The sequence below is a fragment of the Vicugna pacos genome, chromosome 18, assembly GCF_048564905.1.
Source record: "Vicugna pacos chromosome 18, VicPac4, whole genome shotgun sequence".
NCBI classification, from domain to species: domain Eukaryota; kingdom Metazoa; phylum Chordata; class Mammalia; order Artiodactyla; family Camelidae; genus Vicugna; species Vicugna pacos.
In genome coordinates, this window is record NC_133004.1 from 33,946,269 (window position 1) to 33,968,387 (window position 22,119).

General features: G+C 39.0%; 2 protein-coding genes across 15 annotated transcripts in view; both read left to right on the forward strand.

The window, feature by feature from the left end:
- ZNF713 (zinc finger protein 713) overlaps positions 1-9,765 on the forward strand; it is a 69,422-nt gene extending 59,657 nt beyond the window's left edge. For 5 of the 13 annotated variants that reach the window (XM_072943016.1, XM_072943017.1, XM_072943015.1 and 2 more), the window contains exon 6: positions 6,634-8,087. In XM_072943016.1, coding sequence (XP_072799117.1) covers positions 6,634-7,682 — 1,049 coding nt within the window. In that variant the 3' untranslated portion in view covers positions 7,683-8,087. Of the gene's footprint in view, positions 1-5,057; positions 6,586-6,633; positions 8,088-8,549; positions 8,908-9,385; positions 9,456-9,599 lie in introns of those variants that run through there. The other 8 variants (XR_012061223.1, XR_012061222.1, XR_012061221.1 and 5 more) reach the window with 8 other exon arrangements.
- Positions 9,766-17,820: 8,055 nt separating this feature from the next.
- Positions 17,821-21,916, forward strand: MRPS17 (mitochondrial ribosomal protein S17). Of its 2 annotated transcripts, none has more exons than XM_015236803.3 (3): positions 17,821-17,968; positions 18,483-18,622; positions 21,113-21,916. In XM_015236803.3, exons 2-3 carry the CDS (start codon positions 18,500-18,502, stop codon positions 21,380-21,382), a joined length of 393 nt encoding a protein of 130 aa, XP_015092289.1. In that variant the 5' UTR covers positions 17,821-17,968; positions 18,483-18,499; the 3' UTR covers positions 21,383-21,916. The 2 variants fall into 2 exon arrangements, with proteins under 2 accessions (XP_015092289.1, XP_015092288.1); XM_015236802.3 differs by having other exon boundaries at positions 17,830-17,978.
- Positions 21,917-22,119: the final 203 nt, after the last annotated feature.

A 22,119-nucleotide genomic window follows, 5' to 3' on the forward strand; every position in this document is an offset into this window, starting at 1 on the left:
CTGGCTTTCCAGTGCGCTAAGCCCATCTAGAGGCTGATTATTAAAACATTTTGTCCAGAACCCCTAGCACTTTCCCTGACAACACTGGGTAACATTATTTCCATGAGCCTTCACACTCTGGAAACTAGGGAGTAGGAAACTAAAGAGGAAAATGAAAAACTCCTTTCCAGGTGAGTCACCAGGTAGGTACCTACAACGGAATGCAGAGCTGTTCTTTCCCGTAGGTACCTATGCTGCCGTGAATAGGTCCACACTGTCTTCCGTTATGTCCCTACCCACAGACCCCCAACTAGAGAAAATAATCGCTAACTTAAGGAAATTTCCAGACTTCATTATGCAACAGTATGTGGATGCCCAAGGCTTTTGTTTCAAAGATCAGCTTGAACAAGTGATTTCTTCATATCCTTCTTGTCAGGGCCGGCAACCTAGCAGTATCCTTCAAGGAGACTGCTTGCATTTTTGCATTATCCTGTGAGTCACAATCAACGGCTTCTCTTATGAGGTTGTGGTAGAACATTTCTGTTGATTGAGGGACTGAGATAGAATGATCTGGCTTGTGCATGTGCTCTCTGGGGTATGGCTATCTCATTGTTATTGACATCTGCTGATATCTATTTATCTAGAAATTCTCTTCTTAGCTAAGATGAGATATGGAAAATGTCCAATGGATTTAGCAACAAAAAGGTTAGAAATGTTATTAATGAGAGAAATGACAGCAGTGATTAGCAGAACAATCAGTTTGTACATTATTGAGTGAACAGGAGGCAAAAAAGTAGAGCTAGTACGTATACGTATGCAGTACCCGTACAAGAAGCTAGACTGAGAAGGGGAGACAATAAAGAGGATAATCGCCAGAACAGGAGGTAGTGGCAAAAGAGGATCGTTCTGAGCAGGAATGATTTCAGCTTATTTATGGTGCTGAAAGGAAGGAGTTGGTAGAGAAGGTAAGCAGAAAATAGATACAAAAGTTGGAGCGAGGTTCCAGAAGAGAGAGGACTGGGGTTGGAGAGAAGGAGATTAGGGTGATTTTATATGTCTCAAGTTTGCTGGGGGAAGTTTAGGGGAGCTCACAATTGGTGATTTCTGGGTTTTGGTAAAGTAGGAAGCGAGGTCCTCTGTTGAAGTAAAAGCATTGGGAGGAGAAGTAGAGAACTTTGAGGAGCACTTGCTGTAGTTTGCTCAGGTCAGTGGAAGCGGACCAAAGATGAATAAAGGGCTGACCGAGCAGCTTTGAGGATGCAAATGAGATTTTGCCCTACACACTTGCGGTTTCTAATTTCCACGGGCATGCCGTTTCTCCTGTTATATTCAGCACTGGAACGGACTTTAGAGCCCAGGCTGAGGGCCCATTAGACGGGTGGAACTAAAGGAGGAAAACTGACAGTTAGTTGATTCAAGCGATTTGCCATAAAGACCAAAAAAGTAAAGTAAGACCTGAAGAGGTCTGAAAACTGGAAGACAACAGAAGAGCCAAGGAAATGGAGGTCTAGATAGGTCAGAAAGCAGCTGAATACAAACATGAGTCCACTCATTGGGCAAAAGTGTGACACTGAGTTTGAGATTTCTTATGTGGAGTGCAGTTCAGTTACCACTGTATAGCCAGATATATAGATTGTTGAAGAGGAGTGAAGGTCAAGGCACAGACAACTACCAGTTAGAAAATAAGATGGAAAAGAAGAGCCTCTTTAACAACAACTAAAAAAATAAAACATCCGGAAACAAACTTGCAACGAGAAATGTGCAGCACCTGCATGAGGACAACTTTAGAACACTTCTGACAGACGCAAAAATAAACTTGAATAAATGGGCACACCAAGATGTCATTGTCCCTAAAACACTTGAACTCTCGTAAAAAGTACCTATACACCTTTGGGAGGATCTAGATAAGCTCATTTGAAAGTTTATATGGAAAAGCCAAAGCACAAAAATAATCAGGAAAACTCTGAAAGAAAAAACAGTAAGGAGAATTATCACTACTAGGTAATATACAGTAAAATTTCCCTGGTTAAAATAAGGCAGACCAACTGAACAGAGTAGAAAATCCAGAAGTAGACCCAGATAGATGCAGAAATTTAGTGTATGATAAAGGCATCATTTCAAATTAGGAGGGGAAAGGTGGACATCTTAATAAATGGTGGTGAGGCAACTGATATTTAAAAGGTAGACCTTTTAATAAATAGTGGATAGCCATCTGGAAAGAGACAAAATTGGATCTATAACTAACTCCTTAAACCAAGATAAACTCCAAAGGGGTCAGAAACTTAGATGTAAAACGTGAGACCGTAAAAGACCTGGAAGAAAATATAGGAGAAATCTTTTATAACCTAGAAGTGGGGAAGTGTTTTCAGAAGACTATGATTCAAAATCTAGAAGCCATGAAAGAAAAGATTCATATATTAAACATACACAAATCCCCGTATTCTACTTAGTTTAGAATAATAAGCAAAGTAAAAAGGTAAGTAGCAGTGGAGGAAGATATTTGCAACTTATATCAAAGGAGCTAATTTCCCATTAGTATGTAAAGGGCTCCTCTAATCAGTGAGGCCAACAGCCCAATAGAAAAATGCAGAAATATCAACAGGTCTTAGATAAAGGAGTGCAAACACCTTTAACATAGGAAAAAATGTTCAGTCTCACTCATGATAAGACAAACCCAAATTGAAACTACACCAGATTGCCTTTTCTTGCCTGTCAGATGAGCAAGTCTAAAAGTTTAGTAACACACTCTATTGATGAGCCCATAGGGAAGAAAGCGCTCTCATACAGCTGCTAGTATAAGATGAACCACCAGTCAACAAAAGAATGTCTCAGACTAAAGAAGGGGCTCCCTTTTCAGATACCCTGTTTGGCACTGTAGATTCTTTGGATGAACAAAACAGACGAGACACACGTTTTTGTAGAAGTAATTCAAACAGAAACGTATGGCCCACAAAACCTTAAATATTTACTGTATGATCCTTTACTTTTAGAAAAAGCTTGCTAACGTCTGCTAAAGCAATAGTTCCTAATTATTTGTGTCCACCACTCTCATTAAGATAAGAATTTTTAAAGCAACCTGTTAAGATCGATATAATCTGTAAAACTGAAACTTTCCAAACATTTACCCTTATTATTATGTCTGATGGACTCTGATATTTCCTGTTCCTTTTTTAGCCTAGTCTGTTTCAGTTTTTATTCATTTCTACCCAGTGATCAATATCATAACCCACTATAAATTGTGGCCCTTTTTTTTTAAATTAACAAAAGAGAACTGGAAACATCACAATGCTTTTGAAAGTAGAAAAGAAACTTTGAAAAATTTATTTTCTTCCCTACTTTTCTCCCTCATTTTTCCTTTTCTTCCACCTTCTTTCCCTCGCCGTCTCTGTTCTTCTTTCCTTTTGTGTTTCCTTCCTTCCTGCTTCCTGAATAATTTGTTCAAAAGGCATTGGGTAGGCCTGAGCAGGGTAAGGGCCTGCCTGGCGAGGCCTGCAGTGCTGCAGGAGGCCTTGGAGGGTGTTGTTCAGATGCCCTGTGGTGTCACAATATGCTGACCAAAGGCGTGTCTAGAAGGTATCCTTTCTTAGATGCAGAGAAGGTCATACGGGCCCTAGAAATCTAATTTTATTAAAAGCCCGTAAGCCCCTAGGGTTGTTCCAGGAAGTGCAGAATCACTGGGGACAGATGGTAACCACACTGAGACTAGGGTAGTCTGTGTAAATCCCCTGTTTTTCTTTATGAAGACCCTTAGGCCCCTGCATATAACAGAAGCTTGATGAACTCCTGTCATAAGCTGGAGAGCCTTAATCTCGAGCTGTGACAGAGATATAACACTCACTTAACCTAGGATTTGGGCACAAGATAGATTGCATGTCATTCTCACAATGTAGGCAGGGAAAGCTCTTCTGCTTCCGTGTCTGAAAACAACTTTCTTCCCAAGCAGCACTTTTGCCTGTGATCTCAGACGCCGGGGGGGCTGGGCAGTATAAGGCCGGATAGGAGAGGAGGCAGAAGTACAAAGTAGGGCTTGGAGATTTCAGTGAATGACTGGGTTTCTAGACAGGTAAAGTCACACCAGGAAGGGAGTGGACAGTGGGTAATGCATGAACAAGCACCTCTATGTGCTGTCACACACGTGCTTGATGGGGGTATTCATGCTTATCAGTGTCTACCCTCCTTTTAAGGTCAGTGGCAGTCATGTCTGCTAACGTGGGGGCTCAGGTTAGGTGAGGAGCTGGAGCAAAGGGACTAGAGTTTGTTCCTCAAAACTGCTTTAAAGCCCAAGATCATCGTCTCAATCTGGAGTCTAGACCCTGTCCCCTAGCGTCCCACTGGGATGTAGATAGGCAGCCCTGTGATTGAAGATCTGACGTGCCTTGAGGGTGTCCACAACGAGGAAGCAGTGCCTGTGCAGTCCTTGCACAGTCACTCCCCACAGTATGTCGATCGGGCTGCCCTGTTTCCGGGGATAAACAAAAGTTCTGGGAGCTGGGCCTCAGGGAATGAATGCCCTAAACTCTGCTTCTAGGCTATAGGAGCCTAGAGTTCTATGCTTACCTGTGGTTCCAGGAGCCAGGTCAGCAGCCTGCAGATTTTGGTGCTAAGAGTATATGAAAGACAGTCTTCAGAGCTCCAGCCAATTATTCCAACCATTTTAGTCAAAGTCCCTGAACAGACAAAAGCATTTCATCTGAAAATAAAGCAGTCCAGTTGATAACTTGGTTAAAATAATAATTTGGTTTAAAAATGAATCTTTTAAAACACTATTTTTTCCACATATAATTTAATTTCAGACCAGAGTAAGTTTATAACTTTCTGATAGGACTTTTTTTAAATTTCTATTGCATGTTCAGCCAACTAATTCTTCTTGTTGCTCTGTTTGTGATAACAGGAAGTCCAATATAATCCAAATGTGAATTGACTTTGGTACATCCATAAAATTGGATTTTTTACAGTCCTTTAAAAATTATATGGAAATGTGTTTGTTGGCATGGAAATGTGTTCATGATACGCAATAATGTAAAAAAAAAGTAAACTACAATACAGAATTAGAGCATAATTCCATTTTATTTTCCCAGGACAGTTGCTGGCATAATTATTAATGGTGCCCCCTTTTACTGTCAGATGTCCTTGGTGACAGTCACTTGTGCCAGCTTTGATACCACTCATACAGCTTTGATATACATTCCCTGTGGTTGGAAGACCAAGACTAGTGCATGACTCACATCTGAGAAAGCTAAAGCAGCCCCAGGCCTGGGAACAGCTGACTGATGAGCTGGCTTTGGTGGGTGAGTCATGAGAAGCTGTTGAGATAAAGTCAGTCTGCACTACTCCAAGTTTTGTTGGGACAAGGTCTTATGAGTGTTTTTCATGAGTCAGCCAACATGATCTTGGATCTTATCGAATAGGATTCATGCCCTAAGGCTGGTCCCAAGGGATCACCCAAAATAGAGAGATCTATCTAGATCGTGGAAATGACAGGAGAGCGAGGGGTCCAGCTAGAACCTTCCAAGAATCATAAAAGTTCCCAAAATTGAGTCTATTTTAAACATCCACCAAGCTGAGAATGTGCAGCCACCCAGTTGTACAAAAATTGGCCCATCTCTTAATCCCTCCTCCCTCCACACAGCTCCTACCCTGCAACTCCTGTTAGAACAGAACTAAACAAGAGTTAGTAAAGGAAGAGGTGTGCAGGGAGATAGTTGAGGGGAGGAAGAAGCAGAGTAGAAGCAGGAAAAAGACTAGCAGGGAGGGAGTAGGGAGTGGGGACGAGGCAGGCAGGGAGCGAGGAGGAGGAATATGACTCTCTAACAGCCCAGGGAAGGGGAGAGGGACCAACTGTGACGTTTTGGCTATTACACGTGACTGAACATTTTGACTACTGAACAGAGACTGTGTTTGTGATTTATTGCAACAGTGGAAGTATGTTACCTAGGAATGAGGGGAAGAGCCACGGGATCTGCCCAGATCTTCATCCAGAAGCAAAGGATAAAGTTTAAAGAGGTGGTGGGGGACTGAAATAAAATTTTGTTTTTATCACAATCCATGCATCATGCTTGTTCAAAGTATGTTTTACGTTTATATTTGTGTGAATATAAAAGAAATCCGGCAAGAGAGGCTTCAAACTGTCAACAATGATTACATTTAGGGGTTGGAATTCTAACTTTACACATTTCCACATTACTTGAATAGATTTACTGTAAGCAAGTATTAGTTTTCTCTTTTTAAATAACAGATTAAAAATAGGAAGAAATACTTTTAAAATAAACGAGTGGTTGGAGTTACAATAGAATATCTGCAGATGAGATTTAGAAGGTCTTAGACTTGGACCTGCCTAAGTACAGTCCTTCCTCTGAGGTCTCCCATCTCTGAACATAGATCTTACTCTGGTACTTCATTTTCTCCTTTCCATTTCCTTTCAGCTGTGGATACTCCTGAATGATCTCTTCTTTTTATGATTACCACACATATTTTAAAATTTCCCCCTGCTCACTGCTTCTTGTCATCCTTTTATAGTCTTTCCCCTTGTTACGTGGCCGTATTTCAGAACTTTCAATGCCACATTTGGCATTTGGCAGTTCATTATGTAATAATTTCTTTTACAAAATGGAGAATGCTGCAGAGTACTTTTTGTGTGTTCTGAATTTCTTTCAGATGGGGAGAATAGACCAGAGATCAAAAAATCAACTCAAAACCAGAATATTTCTGATGAAAATCAAACCCATGACGTGATAATGGAGAGACTAACAGGAGATAGTTTCTGGTACTCCATCTTAGGTGGACTCTGGGATTTTGATTACCAGTTAGAATTTAACCGAGAAAACCAGCAGAGACATTTAGGACAAGTATCTTTCACCCACAAAAGGATCACACAAGAGAGAAGCCTTGAATGTAATCGATTTGGGGAAAACTATAATCTGAACTCAAACCTTATTGTGCATCAGAGAATTCCTTCAATTAAAATACCCCTTAATTCTGACACACAAAGAAATAGCATCAAACATCATTCAGACTTGATTTACTATCAGAGAAACTATGTAAGGGAGGATCCTTATGAGTATAATGAGTGTGGAAAAGTCTTCAATCAACATATTCTTCTTCCTAATCACGTTCATGCTAAAGGGAAACCCAGTGAATGTGGGAAGGCCTTCAGCCAAAACTCATCTCTTGCTCAACCTCAGATAGTCCTCACAGGAGAGAAGCCCTATAAGTGTGATGAATGTGGGAAAAGATTCAGCCAGAGGATACATCTTATTCAACATCAGAGGATTCACACGGGAGAAAAACCTTTTATATGCAATGAGTGTGGGAAAGCCTTCCGTCAGCATTCATCCTTCACTCAGCATCTGAGAATTCATACTGGAGAGAAGCCCTATAAATGCAATCAGTGTGGTAAAGCCTTTAGCCGTATCACGTCCCTTACTGAGCATCATAGACTTCATACTGGAGAGAAGCCTTATGAATGTAGTTTCTGTGGGAAAGCCTTCAGCCAGAGGACACATCTTAATCAGCATGAGAGGACTCATACAGGAGAGAAGCCCTATAAATGTAATGAATGTGACAAAGCCTTCAGCCAGAGTGCACACCTTAATCAACATAGAAAAATCCATACTCGGGAGAAATTATGTGAATATAATAAATGTGAGAAAACTTTAAGCCACAATCCTTCACTTACTCAGCAGCACATAACTCAGAATTTTTAGCTTTGTCCTGGGCAGGGAGGGGGAAATCATTTGAATATATAAAAGTAAGAAAATTTTGGTCAGAACTTTTCATCCCATTCAATATCAGATTATTCATGGTGGAGAGAAAGCTTATAAATAAACTTTTGATGCATAGAAACCAAGTAAGTTTAGACCTTAAACTAGTAGCATATTATATTCCCAGGAAAGGTTATAAATAGTGAAAATAATTTATTTTGTAAACAAGGTTATATTAGTAGTCATGTTCCAAAACTTTTTTTAATGATCCTGTAGGCAATAACCTACAATTATTCTCCTGTGATTTTTATGGCATAAGGTTTTAAATTGATTAATCAAGCCAAGGATGTAATATAACCAGTCACATAAACTTGAAATAAACAGAAAAGAGCAATGTTTCTCAAACTTCAGTCATTTATGGGCATTCTTTACAGATTTTTACCGTATTTAGTGTTTACTTAATATTTTTCTTTAAACAGATTCAGAATTTTGAGTCTTGTCCTGGGAAGTATTATTTATGGAATTATAAGTTTTATATGCTAATTACATTCTAATTTCCATCAAAAATAAATATATAACTATGAGATTGAAAATATCCAGTGGTGTACTACCTAAATCTTCTGTACCATTATTATAAAAGCAATGTGATAGGATATGGCAATATTATGTTATTTTTTAGGAATCCTTGTATTATTTTCATCAAACAAGTCCTAGGATCTTTAAGAAGAGTCTAGGAGGAAACTGAAGGTCATATTGATGAACTTTGAAAAGTGATTCAGAGAAGTCTGCTTTTCTGGTATTGTAGTTTGAAATTTCCCTATAGCAAACATAGGTTTTGGATTTAAATGGTTATTTCTGTTATGTTTGCAGGTTTGAATAGAGAGGAGGTTTTATTCTATAATGACCTTAGGGGCTTTATAAGAATCCCTGCACCTCCCTGCATCACTGTGGAAGACAAGAAGCAGGGGACTATGCCAGAGTGAAAGGTGGTGCCACGTTGAGGCTGAGAACCAGGGAAGAGCCTTATTGACTTATATAAACAGCTAAAGGAGTGTTACTAGTTAGCTTAATAATTCATCTTATTTATTGTAATGTATTTATGTAACACCTTTTTCCAAAAAAGAATTTAAGGTGGTTTAACTTGATTTTTATGATTACTGCCTTGTTTGACAGAAATCACATTTTGATGTTACAAAGCATTGTAAATATACACTGTCGTAACCATGAATTGCTGCAGCTGTGGGCCTGCTTCTGTTTCTTGGCTTTCTGTTTTTCTCTCAGTCTTCCCAGGCATGGCTGAAGAAGCCATGAGGCTAAGGTAGGAATGCAGTCTCTTGCTTTCTCGCCTTTCTTCTAACATATCTCCCAGCTCAAGACTTCCCTAGTTTTTTTCCCTGTGAAGGACTAGATTTTATAGGTCTTAACTGAAAGCTAAAATTATTTTAAAATTTTTTTAATTAAAACACAAAAAACCAAGAAAGCAATGAAATGCACTCATTTCATCATGGAAGTAAAATTTTTCAAAGTACATTTAATGTCCCATCATTTAGTGGATGAAATAGTTACCAAAACCCTGGGTTACTGTAGTCAAGGAGGATTTCTAATAGTGTTTTGTGTTCAGAAATCTGTATAGTGGAGATCTATTTCCAGTTCTGGAAGTGTCTCTTCACTAAAAGGAGCTACATTTAACATTTATTTGCCCTAAGGCGGCAGAGTATAGAGCACTCAGGTTTCAGGAAGAGTGAGTGAGCCAAGATGAAGTCTCAGACTGCAGAGGTATGTATTAAAATAAGTAATGATTAATTACAAGTTGTGAAGCCTTTGATCAAAGTTTTAATTTTGCAACCAAGAAAAAAAAAAAAAACCCTGAATACTCCACAAAGAGTGCTAAGGACTTCAACACAAGGCAATGTGTCTCAGCACAGGTGAAGACGGAGAGCAGGATGGGGTTTTTGGAAGAGGATCAGCAGAATTTGGACAGTCCCAAAAAAGAGGAGTCTGGGATGAAGAAGACCACTGTTGGGCATGGAATTTCACCCAATTCTTCATAAATAGGAAATGTAAAATTAAAAGTCTATTACATACACTTAGGGTCATAAGTGATTATGCTTCTGTTAACTGTAAACTATGTCATTCTGGTGTGAATTCATTCTCGTGTCCTTTGTTCTTGTCAAACTGTTCCAAGTTAAGTGGATACTAAATATGGTCATCACATCAAAATACTGGTGCTCAGAGCAGAGGAGGCACAGGAGTAGTAGTCATTCAGAAACCTGTTGCTATGACGTATTTCTGTTTAGGAGGCTGAGATGTTACCCTTTCACATATATTAGTTCATTTGGTCCATCCAACCAGGTGCTGTTGCCTTTCTCATATCAAAAGAGAATCCTTTTAAGCTTAGACATAATAATAAATGATTTATTATTTAGGGTCTCCTGGACTGAAATGTCACTAGAACATGGATCATCTTACTCCTAATCCAGTGGATACAAACAGTGCCTGGAACAATGTTTTATAATACTCTGAAAACATTTGATAAATATATTAAAATTAATAAATTGAGAGACTTAAAATTAATAGATTGAGAGATTGCTGCTCAACACCAAAATTGAGAGATTGCTGCTCAACACTCTCCTTCTCAGAACCTCAGAATATATTAACAGTATCATCATGTTGATACATTCTTTTATGTCCAAAGGTCTTAGAGGCTTAGAGAAAAATACTAATTTGGATTTTGATTAATGTTCAATTTATTAATTTAAGAAACCAACTGACATTCTTTAAGCAGCCAGCATTCCTCTAATTATTCATAGATGTGCAAATAATAAATAAAAACCTAAGAATTTCTAAAATTAGATACCCCCTACTCTTTTAGACACTGACCAGATTTAAACACATTTAAACGTTTCATTATATAGTTTAAAAATGTGGGGGGAGGGTATAGCTCAGTGGTAGTGTTGCTTAGCATGCTTGAGGTCCTGGGTTCAATCCCCAGCCCCTCCATAAATAGATAAACTTAATTATCTCCCCTCCAAATGTTTTTAAAAATAAATAAAACAAATTGTACAAAAATTAAAATGTTAAAAAAAAACCCAGGTCTTTATAGAAAACCTTAAATATTCCACCAGAAAACTATTAGAGCTAATAAATGAATTCAGTAAAGTCGCAGGATACAAGACTAATATACAGAAACCTGTTGCATTTCTAAACACTAATAATGAACTATCAGAAGGAGAAATCAAAAAATAATCCCATTTACAATCACATCAAAAAGAATAAAACGCCTACGGAATAAATTTAACCAAGGAGGTGAAAGACTTACACTCTGTAAACTATAAGATATTGATGAAGAAAACTGAAGACTTAACAAATAAGTGGAAAGATATTCCATGTTCATGGATTGGAAGAATTAATATGTTAAAATGTCCATACTACCCAAAGCAATCTATAGATTTAATGCACCTCCTCTATCAAAATAACCCATGACATTTTTCACTGGAACAAATAATCCTAAAATTTGAGGGAACCACAAAAGACCCTGAATAGCGAAAGAAGTCTTGAGAAAAAAGAACAAAGCCAGAGGTATCTGTCTCCCTGACTCTAGACTATACTACAAAGCTACAGTACAAAACAGTGTGGTCCTGGCACAGAAACATACATATAAACTGATGGAATAGAGAATAGAGGGCCCAGAAATATACCCACACACTTATAGTCAATTAATCTATGAAAAATGTAGCAAGAATATACAATGGAGAAAAGGTAATCTCTTCAATGAGTGGTGCTGGAAAATTGGACAGCCACATGTAAAAATAAAAATGGATCGTTTTCTCATACCTTATAAAAAATAAACTCAAAATGATTAAGGACCTCAACATAAGATCTGAAAACATAAAACTCCTAGAACAGGCAGAATACAGAAGAAAACATGACATAGGTCTTTGTGATTTTTTGGGGGGTGGGAATCTTTCTCTTCAGGCAACAGAAACAAAAGCAAAGATAAAAAATGGGAAAGAATCAAACCTGAAAGCTTCTGCATAACAAAGGAAACCATCAACAAAACAAAAAAGCAACCTATTAAATAGGAGAAGATGTTTGCAAATGATATGTGTGGTAAGGGGTTAATATCCAAAATATATAAAGAACTTATACAACTTCATATGTTAAAAAAAAACAATTTAAAAAAGGCAGAGGACCTGAACAGGCATTTTTCCAAAGAAGTCATACAGATGGCCATCCAAGAACATGAAAAATATGCTCAACATTACTAATCATCAAGGGAATGCACATCAAAATCACAATGAGATATCACCTCAAACCTGTCAAAATGACTATTATAAGAAAGTCTACAGATAGCAAATGTTGGCCAGGATGTGGAGAAAAGGAAACCCTAGTACACTGTTGGTGAGAATGTAAATTGGTGCTGCCACTGTGAAAAAACTAAGGAGTTTCCTTAAAAAACTAAAAATAGAACTACCATGTGATCCAGCAGTTCCAGTTCTGGGTATATCTCTGAAGAAAATGAAAACAATAATTCAAAAAGATATATACACTCCAGTTTTCTTTGCACCCAAATCATAAAGGAAGAAGTAGAATTGTTGTTATTTGCAGATGATATGATCTTATCCTTAAAGCTCCTAGAAGAAAACTAAGAGAAGAAGCTCCTTGACACTGGTCTTGGCTGTGACTATTTGGATATGTCACCAGAAGCAACAAAAGCAAAAGTCAACAAGCAAGGCTACATCAAACTAAAAAGCTTCTGCACAGCAAAAGAAACGGTCAACAAAATGAAAAGGCATCCTACGGAATTAGGGAAAATATTTGCAAACCATATATCAGGTAAGAGGTTAATATCCAAAATAAATAAAGAACTCATAAACTCAGTAGCGAAACAAACATTCCAGTTTAATATGGGCAGGGGAACTAAATACACATTTTCAAATAAGACTTTCAAAAGGCCAACCAGTACATGGAAAGATACCATCCCTAATTATCAGGGAAATGCAAATTAAAACCACAGTGAAATATCACCTCACACCTGTTCCATTTGATGGAATGGCTACCATCAAATAGACAAGGGATAACAAATGCTGATGAGGATCTGGAAAAAAGAAAAACATGTTGCACTGTTGGTGAGAACATAAATTGGCCCAACCACAATGGAAAAAAATAAAAATAGAACTGCCATATGATCCAGCAATTCCATTTCCTGGTATGTATTCAAAGAAAACAAAAACACTAACTCAAAAAGATACATGCACCCCCATGTTCACTGCAGCACTATTTACAATAGCCAAGACATGGAATGGATAAAGAAAGGTGTGTTTTTGTGTCTATAGATATATAGTAGATCCTATTCAGCCATTAAAAAAAGATGGAATACTTGCCATTTGCTACAACATGGATGGACCTTGAGGGCACTATACTAAGTGAAATAAGTCAGACAGAGAAAAACAAATACCATAGGATCTCACTTATACGTGGAATCTAAAACAAAACCAAAATCACAGATACAGAGAAAAGATTGGTGTTTGCCAGAGGCAGGGGTCGGGGTGAGCAAAATGGGTTAAGGTGGTCAAAAGGTACAACTTTCAGTTATAAAATAAGTAAGTCCTTGGGATGTAATGTACAGCCAGGTGCCTGTAGTTAATACTGTATATTGTATATAGTCATCCTTCATTGAGCTTCATAGATACTACATCTTTTATAAACTGAAGGTTCATGGCAACCCTGCACTGTCAGATGATAGTCAGCACTTTTTAGCAACAAAGTATTTTAATGTATTTTTCGATTATATTTTTTTATTAAAATATAGTCAGTTTACAATGTGTCAGTTTCTGGTGTACAGCATAATGTTTTAGTTATACATATACATACACGTATTCCTTTTCATATTCTTTTTCATTATAGGTTACAAGATATTGAATATGGTTCCCTGTGCTATACAATATAAACTTGATGTTTACCTACATTATAGTAGTTAGTATCTGCAAATCTTGAACTCCCAGTTTATCCCTTCCCACCTCCTTTTCCCCCTGGTAACCATAAGTTTTCTTATCATTTGTTTTCTACGTCTGTGAGTCTGTTTCTGTTTTGTAAATAAGTTCATTTGTGTCTTTTTTTTTTTTTAGATTCCACATATAAGTGATATCATACAGTATTTTTCCTTCTCTTTCTGGCTTCACTTAGAATAATGATCTCCAGGTGCATCCATGCTGCTACAAATGACATTATTTTATTCTTTTTTATCGCTGAGTAGTATTCCATTGTAGACATATACTATGTTGGTTTCATGTCTTAGTTATTGTAAATAGTACAGCTATGAACACTGGGGTGCATGTATCTTTCTAGTTAGAGTTCCTTCCAGATATATGCCCAGGAGTGAGATTGCTGGATCATATGGTAAGTCTATTTTTTGTATTTTGAGGAATCTCCATACTGTTTTCCATAATGGCTGCACCAAACTGCATTTCCACCAACAGGTTAGGAGGGTTCCCTTTTCTCCACATCCTCTCCAGCATTTATCATTTGTGGACTTTTTAATGATGGCCATTCTGACTGGTGTGAGGTGATACCTTATTGTAGTTCTGATTTGCATTTCTCTGTTAATTAGAGATATTGAACATATTTTCATGTGCCTATTGGCAATTTGTATGCCTTCATTGGAGAATTTCTTGTTTAGGCCTTCTGCCCATTTTTGGATTGGGTTGTTTGGTTTTTTTGTTATTAAGTTGTATGAGCTGTTTGTATATTCTGGAAATTAAGCCCTTGTCAGTCTCATCATTTGCAAACGTATCCTCCCATTCCATAAGTTGTCTTTTCTTTTTGTTTATGGTTTCCTTTGCCATGCAAAATCTTATGAATTTAATTAGGTCTCATTTGTTTATTTTGCTTTTATTTCTGTTGCCTATGTAGAGTGCCCTAGGAGAACATTGCTAAGATTTATGTCAGAAAATGTTTTGCCTATGTTTTCTTCTAGGAGGTTTATAATGTCTTATGTTTAAGTCTTTAAGCCATTTTGAGTTTATTTTTTGTGTATGGTGTGAGGGAGCATTGTAACTTCATTGATTTACATGTGGCTGTCCAGATTTCCCAACACCACTTGCTGAAGAGACTGTCTTTTCTCCATTGTATATGCTTGCCTCCTTTGTCAAAGATTAATTGACTGTAAGTGTGTGGGTTTAGCAAGAAAGTACTTTTTAAAAAGATGTGTACATTGTTTTTTCAGATATAATGCCATTGCACACTTACTATACTGCAGTATAGTATAAACATAACTTTTATATGCACTGGAAACCAAAAAATACATATGACTTGCATTATTGTGAACCCATAATATCTCGAGATATGCCTATATTTGAAAGTTGCTAAGGAGTAAATCTTAAAACTTCTCATCAAAGAAAAAAGATATTCTATGTGTGGTGATGGATGTTAACTAGACTCATTGCGGTGATCATTTCACAATATATACAAATATTGAATCATTGTGTTGTACACCTGAAACAAAAATAATGTTATATGTCAACTGTATCTCAAAAAACAAAAAAGATCACAAAAAAGTTACCATATGATCCAGCAATCCCACTTCTGGATATACATCCAAAAGAAATGAAAACAAGATATCCTAAACATACCTGCATTTCCATGTTTATTGCAGCAGCATTCATAAAAGCCAAGATATGGAAACAACTTTAGTGCCCATCCACTGATGAATGGAGAAAGGAATGTGATGTATATACACAAAACACCATATGTATGTACATGTATGTATGTATGTATATGTATACACACACACACACAAAATGCCATAGACTGACTTACAGAAACAGAAATTTATTGCTTACAGTTCTGGAAGCTGGCAAATCCAAGATCAAGATGCTAAAAGATCTGTATTTAATAAGGGCCCACTTGCTGGTTCATAGACAGTGCCTTCTTGCTGTCCCCTCACAGGGTAGAATAGAGCAAAAGTGCTTTCTTGGAGTCCTTTTATAAGAGAGATTGAATCCTATTTGTGAGGGCAAAGCCTAATCACTTCCCCCAAGCCCCATCTCCTAGTATGTTCACCGTGGGGTTAAGATTCAAGATATATGAATTCTGGAAGGACACAAGCATTTACACAATAGCATTGACCATGAAAAGAAATGGATGAAAAGGATAGGTTGAGGCGAGGGGGAAAGAGAGAGAGAGGGAGAGAAGGAGAGGGAAACTGAATATGAGAATGAATAATATGTTTATGGGTTATGGGTTAGGGGACTGGACGGCTGGCCAAGAAGCTTATCAAATGTGGGGAGTTTTTACTCCTTTCCAAAAGCATCTAATTCATGTCTTACACCATGAATGACTGCATGTTGTTTTCCATTTTCCAAATGCCAGCTTCTTTATAGGTTAATTTTCTGTAGGTGCAAGCAGCAGGCATTGATTCTAGTTGAACAGTCTCTTCAGGACACCTCCCACAGGATGCAGAAGCTCCAGCCACCTCTCATCCTCCAGTCGAAACACTCAAGATTTATATTCCTGGAAGATAATCTGATTGGTTCAGCATGGGTCATGTGCTAAAGGATGACAGAGCCCTTTGATTGGCAGACCTATCGATACTGCAGACACAGAAATAGGAATGGTTTCACAAAGGCAAATCAAGCTGTTTTTACCCCAAAAGACAGAAAGGACATGAAGAGGTGACAGGACCCTCTTAGATCCTCCAAAATGGTATAAAGTTTACCTTAAACTTAGGACATTTAAGATACAGCAGGTGCAGAAAGAAGCCTTTTCAGAGCATTCCTTATCTGACCAAAGGCAGAGCTTTCTGAAAGAGAGAAGCTGCCATAAATCACCTCTTAGGGTAGATTTTAGCCAGGAAGGAGACCAACCAGCCACTGGCTCCAGGATGAGAAACTGCATAAACAAACATTATCACAAACTGCTATACTTTTCATTGTTTTCATAAAAGCCTATCTACCTTTCCTAAAAGTCCATTTGTTTTCCCAGAGGCCCTTTCTGCCTCCTTCCTTTCCCCTGTTAAGTTGGTATATAAACTCCTATTTCTAGTTGTGCAGGAGTCTCTTCATCTGAACGCTCCTGCATGTGTGTGCAAATAAACCTTGTCTTCTCTCCTGGTAACTTATTAGCATTCACAGCCCCACCACCAACACTCAGACCTAAGTTAGTAAAGGGAAAGTTTTCCTCCCAACAAGGGGTGGCAAAACAACAGATGCTTATTATCACTTTGATGGTGTGGAATGATTTTGATTTGTGTCTTTAAAAATCTCTCTGAGTACATCTTTGGTGTCTTTAGCAAGTAAAGTTTTAAGCTCTCTTGTAAAAGAAAAGGGGTTTACGTTCATAGCTAGAGGGAAATATGGTATACTGGAAAAGTTTTTGTTTATATGAAATAAGGCATATTAAGCAATTAGTCACTTTCATTGAAAAATAGCTCCCAATTCTGAAATGTCTAACATCTCACACTCTCCCCACCACCATCTCTCCTTTTAAATACACTGCTAAGTGTGCCCTGGGCCTTAATTCTTCATCTGAATCCGCATTTCAGTCTAATGATACCAGCACTTTTTTGCTATGCATTAGCTCCCTCCTAGTCTAACAGTTTCCTAATACGTTCCCAGTCTTCCTTCTATCTGAGAAGGCATCATCAAGCAGCCTGCTTATGACCCATCCAAGGGCTTCACAATTGGCACATATATATACGTACCCACACCAGACTTTCCTCCATCTAACAGATATTGAGAATTAACATCTGAAATCATACTAGACATAAAAATCTGCATAAGTTTAGTCTCAAAAGCAACTGCTGGGGGTAAAAACGCCTAAGGATTTCCATCTCAGCATTTGGCAGCGGCAAGTGTTTCAATGTTTGATGAATGAATTACGTTCCTTTGATTTGAAAGGTCTTGTCCAATGCCAGGGAGCTCAACATAAAAAGAGGAAACCAAGTGGAATAGGAAAAGGAAAGGCCGGAATCCCCCAGTCTCCCGCCGCCCTGCGGGTGCGGAAAGGAGAGGTCAAAGTCGCCGGCTGACCCACGGTCCGCGGCTCCGCTGAAGGGGGAGTGGGCGGAGCCCTACCTTTAACCCCGCCCAGAGCTGAGGGAACTCGGGGCCAATGAGAGGACAGTCAGGGGCGGAGCCATCTGCGTGCGACGTGACGCCATCTCGCTCCGGCCGGCGCTCCGCAGGCGGCGCTCCCGGAACTGTGGAGTCTAGAGGTGACTGCAGGCCGCGAGCCGCTGCTGCCCGGGTGGAATCCGGGGCGAGAAGCGCCGCCGCGTGGGAGACCTCCAGGCGAGTTGAGGCGAGTTGCCTTACCCCGGGGTTTTAGGGGCGGAGGGATCGATCACCTCCAGCCTTACCCAGACCGGGCCGCATGGACTCAGTATTAACTGATCTTGAAAGCAGTCTGAAGTCAAAGTCTCCTCCGGTGGGGAGGGCACCCCGGCCGGGTTGCCTTTGGGAAGAGGCAGCCCAGCGGGATGGAAAAAATAAGGGATACCAGTAAGGCCAGCGTTATTCGCGCTGTTGAGCGCCTTGTAGGTTAAATCCTCAAAGCGCTCCTGTGAGTAAGCCCTGTTTGCAGAGGAGGAAACTGAGGCTTGGAGAGATTAAAATTACAGCTTTGTTAACAGTATAAAGATGGGAGGTTGGGTAGTTAAGGAAACACTGAAACGTATGAGCATCTCTAAAGTGGTGATTCTAGAAGGCCAATAGAACCTGTTTCTGAACTTGGGCAGTTCTAGTGACGAAATTCATTTGGCGACTCACAACTACCAGAATATTAAACTTTGAAATTTGTTTTCAGGTGACCAGAGCCACATAATGTCAGTAGTTCGTTCACACGTCCATGCCAAATGGATCGTGGGGAAGGTGATTGGGACAGCAATGCAAAAAACTGCTAAAGTGAGAGTGACCAGACTTGTTCTGGATCCCTATTTATTAAAGGTAAGGAACAGCTCTGTCATTACCAACATGTTCTGGATCCTGAGCAGAAAAACATTTCCCAGTCGGTAAAGATGCGCTGAGCATCTGCTGCCCACCAGACATTGTGCTGGTCGCTGGACATAACAAGGTGAATTCAAACACGGTTCACACTCATATTTTAGAGACACAGACTTAATTCAACCTGATAAATGCTATAATTGTTCAATGAGCAAAGTACTGTGGGAGCAGAAAATAGACTCCTCATTCTTACTGCCCAGGTTGCTGAAGGAGAGCATTCTTGATTATAAGACATTTGAGCTGAATTTCAAAAAGGATTTTATCCAGAGGACCAGGTGGGGCGCAGGAGTGGGTGGGGCGAATCATTCTAGGCTTGATGAAGAGTTTGTGGAAGTTCTTTTAGCCATGTATTGACCTAAAACAAATAGACTGCCAGTTATTACTGCAGCAAAAATGAGTTTATTCGAGATCAGCAGAGAATTGCAGTTCAGGGTGTGCAGTCATGATGAGCCACGTGCATGTCCCCCTCAAAAGTGGACAGGAGACCAGGAGGTGTTTTCACCCCGGGGAAAGGAAGTTGGGAGGGGCAAGGTAAACAGGGCCCATGGCTTTTCCTTGGATGAATTGTTGCCGGGAAAGAAGACGAGGTCTTTCTTCCTATTGGGCTCTGCTGTCCTCACAGGGTGTGAGAGCTTCCTCTTCTGGTCTCCTGACTGTTCAATTGAGGTTTCTGTTTATTCATTTCTTACACATGAAAGGGCTTGACATTCTACTGGAGCAGCAAGTGGTTTGGCAGGGTTGAGCCCAGAGCTTGGTACTAAGTAGGCACGGTTGTTGAGTAAATGCAAGAACATGCGGAGATGGACTCTGAAGGGGCTTTTATGTTGTATTTTGGATTTCACCCTATAAGCAAAGGACACAGAGATGGAGTTGCGGACTGGAGGTGAGGAAATGGGTAAGGAGGCTATTGCAAAAGTCTAAGGTGGAAATGATAAGGAACCAAACAGTCCTTGGAGCAGTGTGGATGGAGTGGAAAAAGTCAATTTTAGAAAAGAAGGGTTAGAGTTCTTGATTTCATAGATGGGCAAGGGAGGGAGGGGAGCGTGCCAAGGATGTTTCTGCATTCCAGTTTGGGCACACTGGTACGGACAAATGCTGTTTGCTATTTAGGATCAAAAACACAGGAGCAGACTCACAGACATAGAAAACAAATGTATGGTTACCAGGAGGAGAAGAGGGTGGGAAGGGTTAAATTGGGGGTTCGAGATTTGCAGATACTAACTAATATATATATAAGGTAAGCAAGTTTCTGCTGTGGAGCACAGGGAACTCTATTCAATATCTTGTAGTAACCTATAATGAAAAAGAATAGGACAAGGAATATATGTATGTACATGTATGACTGAAACATTATGCCATACACCAGAAAACACTGATACAACATTGTAAACTGACAGTACTTCAATTAAAAAAAAACCCAACAAAATAACACAGGAGCAAGCTGAAGAGTGACGGCATGATCATTGGCTCTAGAATCGAAGACCTTAGTTTGAGTTCTGGCTATTGTTTATTGGCTGTACACATTACTTAGCCTGCCTGAGCTGGTCTTTCTCACCTGTCACATGGGAATGTCTGCTGCAGCAGGGTTGGTTGGTATGAGGAATAGATATTCTAGTTCTCAACTGTAGCTTGTTTGCAATAGTTTGAGTGAGGCTTGGTGCTAAGTGCTTTATGTACATTATAACGTTCCATTCTCTTGATAACTTTAGAGGGTCAGGTATTGGAGCCTCATTTTATGGTGAAAAAAAAACTGAGCTGGGAGTGGTTAAGCGACTTGTCCCAAATTACACAGCTAGTGTTGAGATAACGTGTTTATAGGCCGGAAAGACAGCTCTACTGGGAAGTAAGAGTTCAAATAGTATAGAAAAGGCAGTGGGAGGGTATAGCTCTGTGATGGAGTGGGTGCTAAGCATGCATGAGGCCCTGGTTCAATCCCCAGTACCTCCGTTAAAAAAAAAATTTTTTTTAATGCTAAAAATAAATTAATTAAATATTGTATTTTAAAAAATCATGTAGAAAAGGATGGTAATTGAAGGGGGGAATGGATAGCTCAAGTGGTAGAGTGTGTGCTTAGCATGCATGAGGTCCTGGGTTCAATCCCCAGTACCTCCTCTAAAAGTAAAAGAATAAATAAACCTAATTACTTCCCCCCCAAAAAAATTATTAAAAAAAAATTAAAGGATGATAACTGATAGAGCAAGGGGGCTGAAGGGAATAGACTGGAGAACTCGGGGACAGGATTAGCTCTGGAAAAGTCACTGCTGTGTTCCAGAAGTTGAGCAGCTAATTTTTGTATTGGAAGCCTCCTTAAGTATATATATATATTTTCCCCCAAGTCCCAGCTTGTTTTCTGCCCCCCAGTTTTTCATATTCTCTGCTGCATTGCCAGACCACTGGTGGGAACCACTGATTTGTCCCTCCTTCTCTCAACAGTATTATAATAAGCGAAAAACCTACTTTGCTCATGATGCTCTTCAGCAGTGCACAGTTGGGGATATCGTGCTTCTCAAAGCTCTACCTGTCGCGCGAACGAAGCACGTGAAACATGAACTGGCTGAGATCGTTTTCAAAGTTGGACAAGTCATAGATCCGGTGACCGGAAAGCCCTGTGCAGGAACTACCTACCTAGAGAGTCCAGTCAGTTTGGAAACCACCCACCTAACCAAAAACCTGGGGGACCTCGATCTCTCTTCAGCACAGTGAAGAAGGATTGGAGGATTGGAAGATGGAGCCAAAGGGAAAGATGTATCAGTTTGCTTTATGAAAAAAATTTTCTAAGTTTCATCATAAACCGTCCAATTTCTCTTCTGATATTTATGAAATAGCTAAAAGTGAATGAAGAAAAGACCTTGTTATAATGTTTCATAAAGGTTTATGGTCATGTTTCAAATTTCCTTCTCAGTGAACATACTTTCCTGTTCACTAAGTGTACATTGTTTTGTAAGCTAACTATTTTAGAAGGTGTATTTTTTTTCTTTTTTTTATTCAAAGGAATCTTGAATTTATCTTAGAACCTTTATTTGGGGAGAAGAAAACCTTTTGATCTCATACACAGATAAGAGCACGTTAACTGAACATTTATTTTGGATGGTTTACATTCAAAATTAATTTAATTTTTTTCTCTGATTTAACCAATTCCAAATGGAAATAATTAACATGTTTGGGCCAGACTTTATCAAATTAAAGTCTGTATTAATAAGAATGTTGACATATAGAAAATAAAACTTATAAATTCTGTCCCTTTTCTTTTATCCTTTATCCTAGGCTAGATTAAGTAGGAATGAGTTCTTAAAATCTGATACATTGACGAAGTTGTAGAACTTCTCACACATGCGTTTGAGTTGGAGAGTTTCAGAGTTTGCTGTTCATTGATAAACTGTGATGACTTTCGTGATGAAACATTGAGCTAAATATTTCAGTTTTCTGGCTCCTAGAAAGGG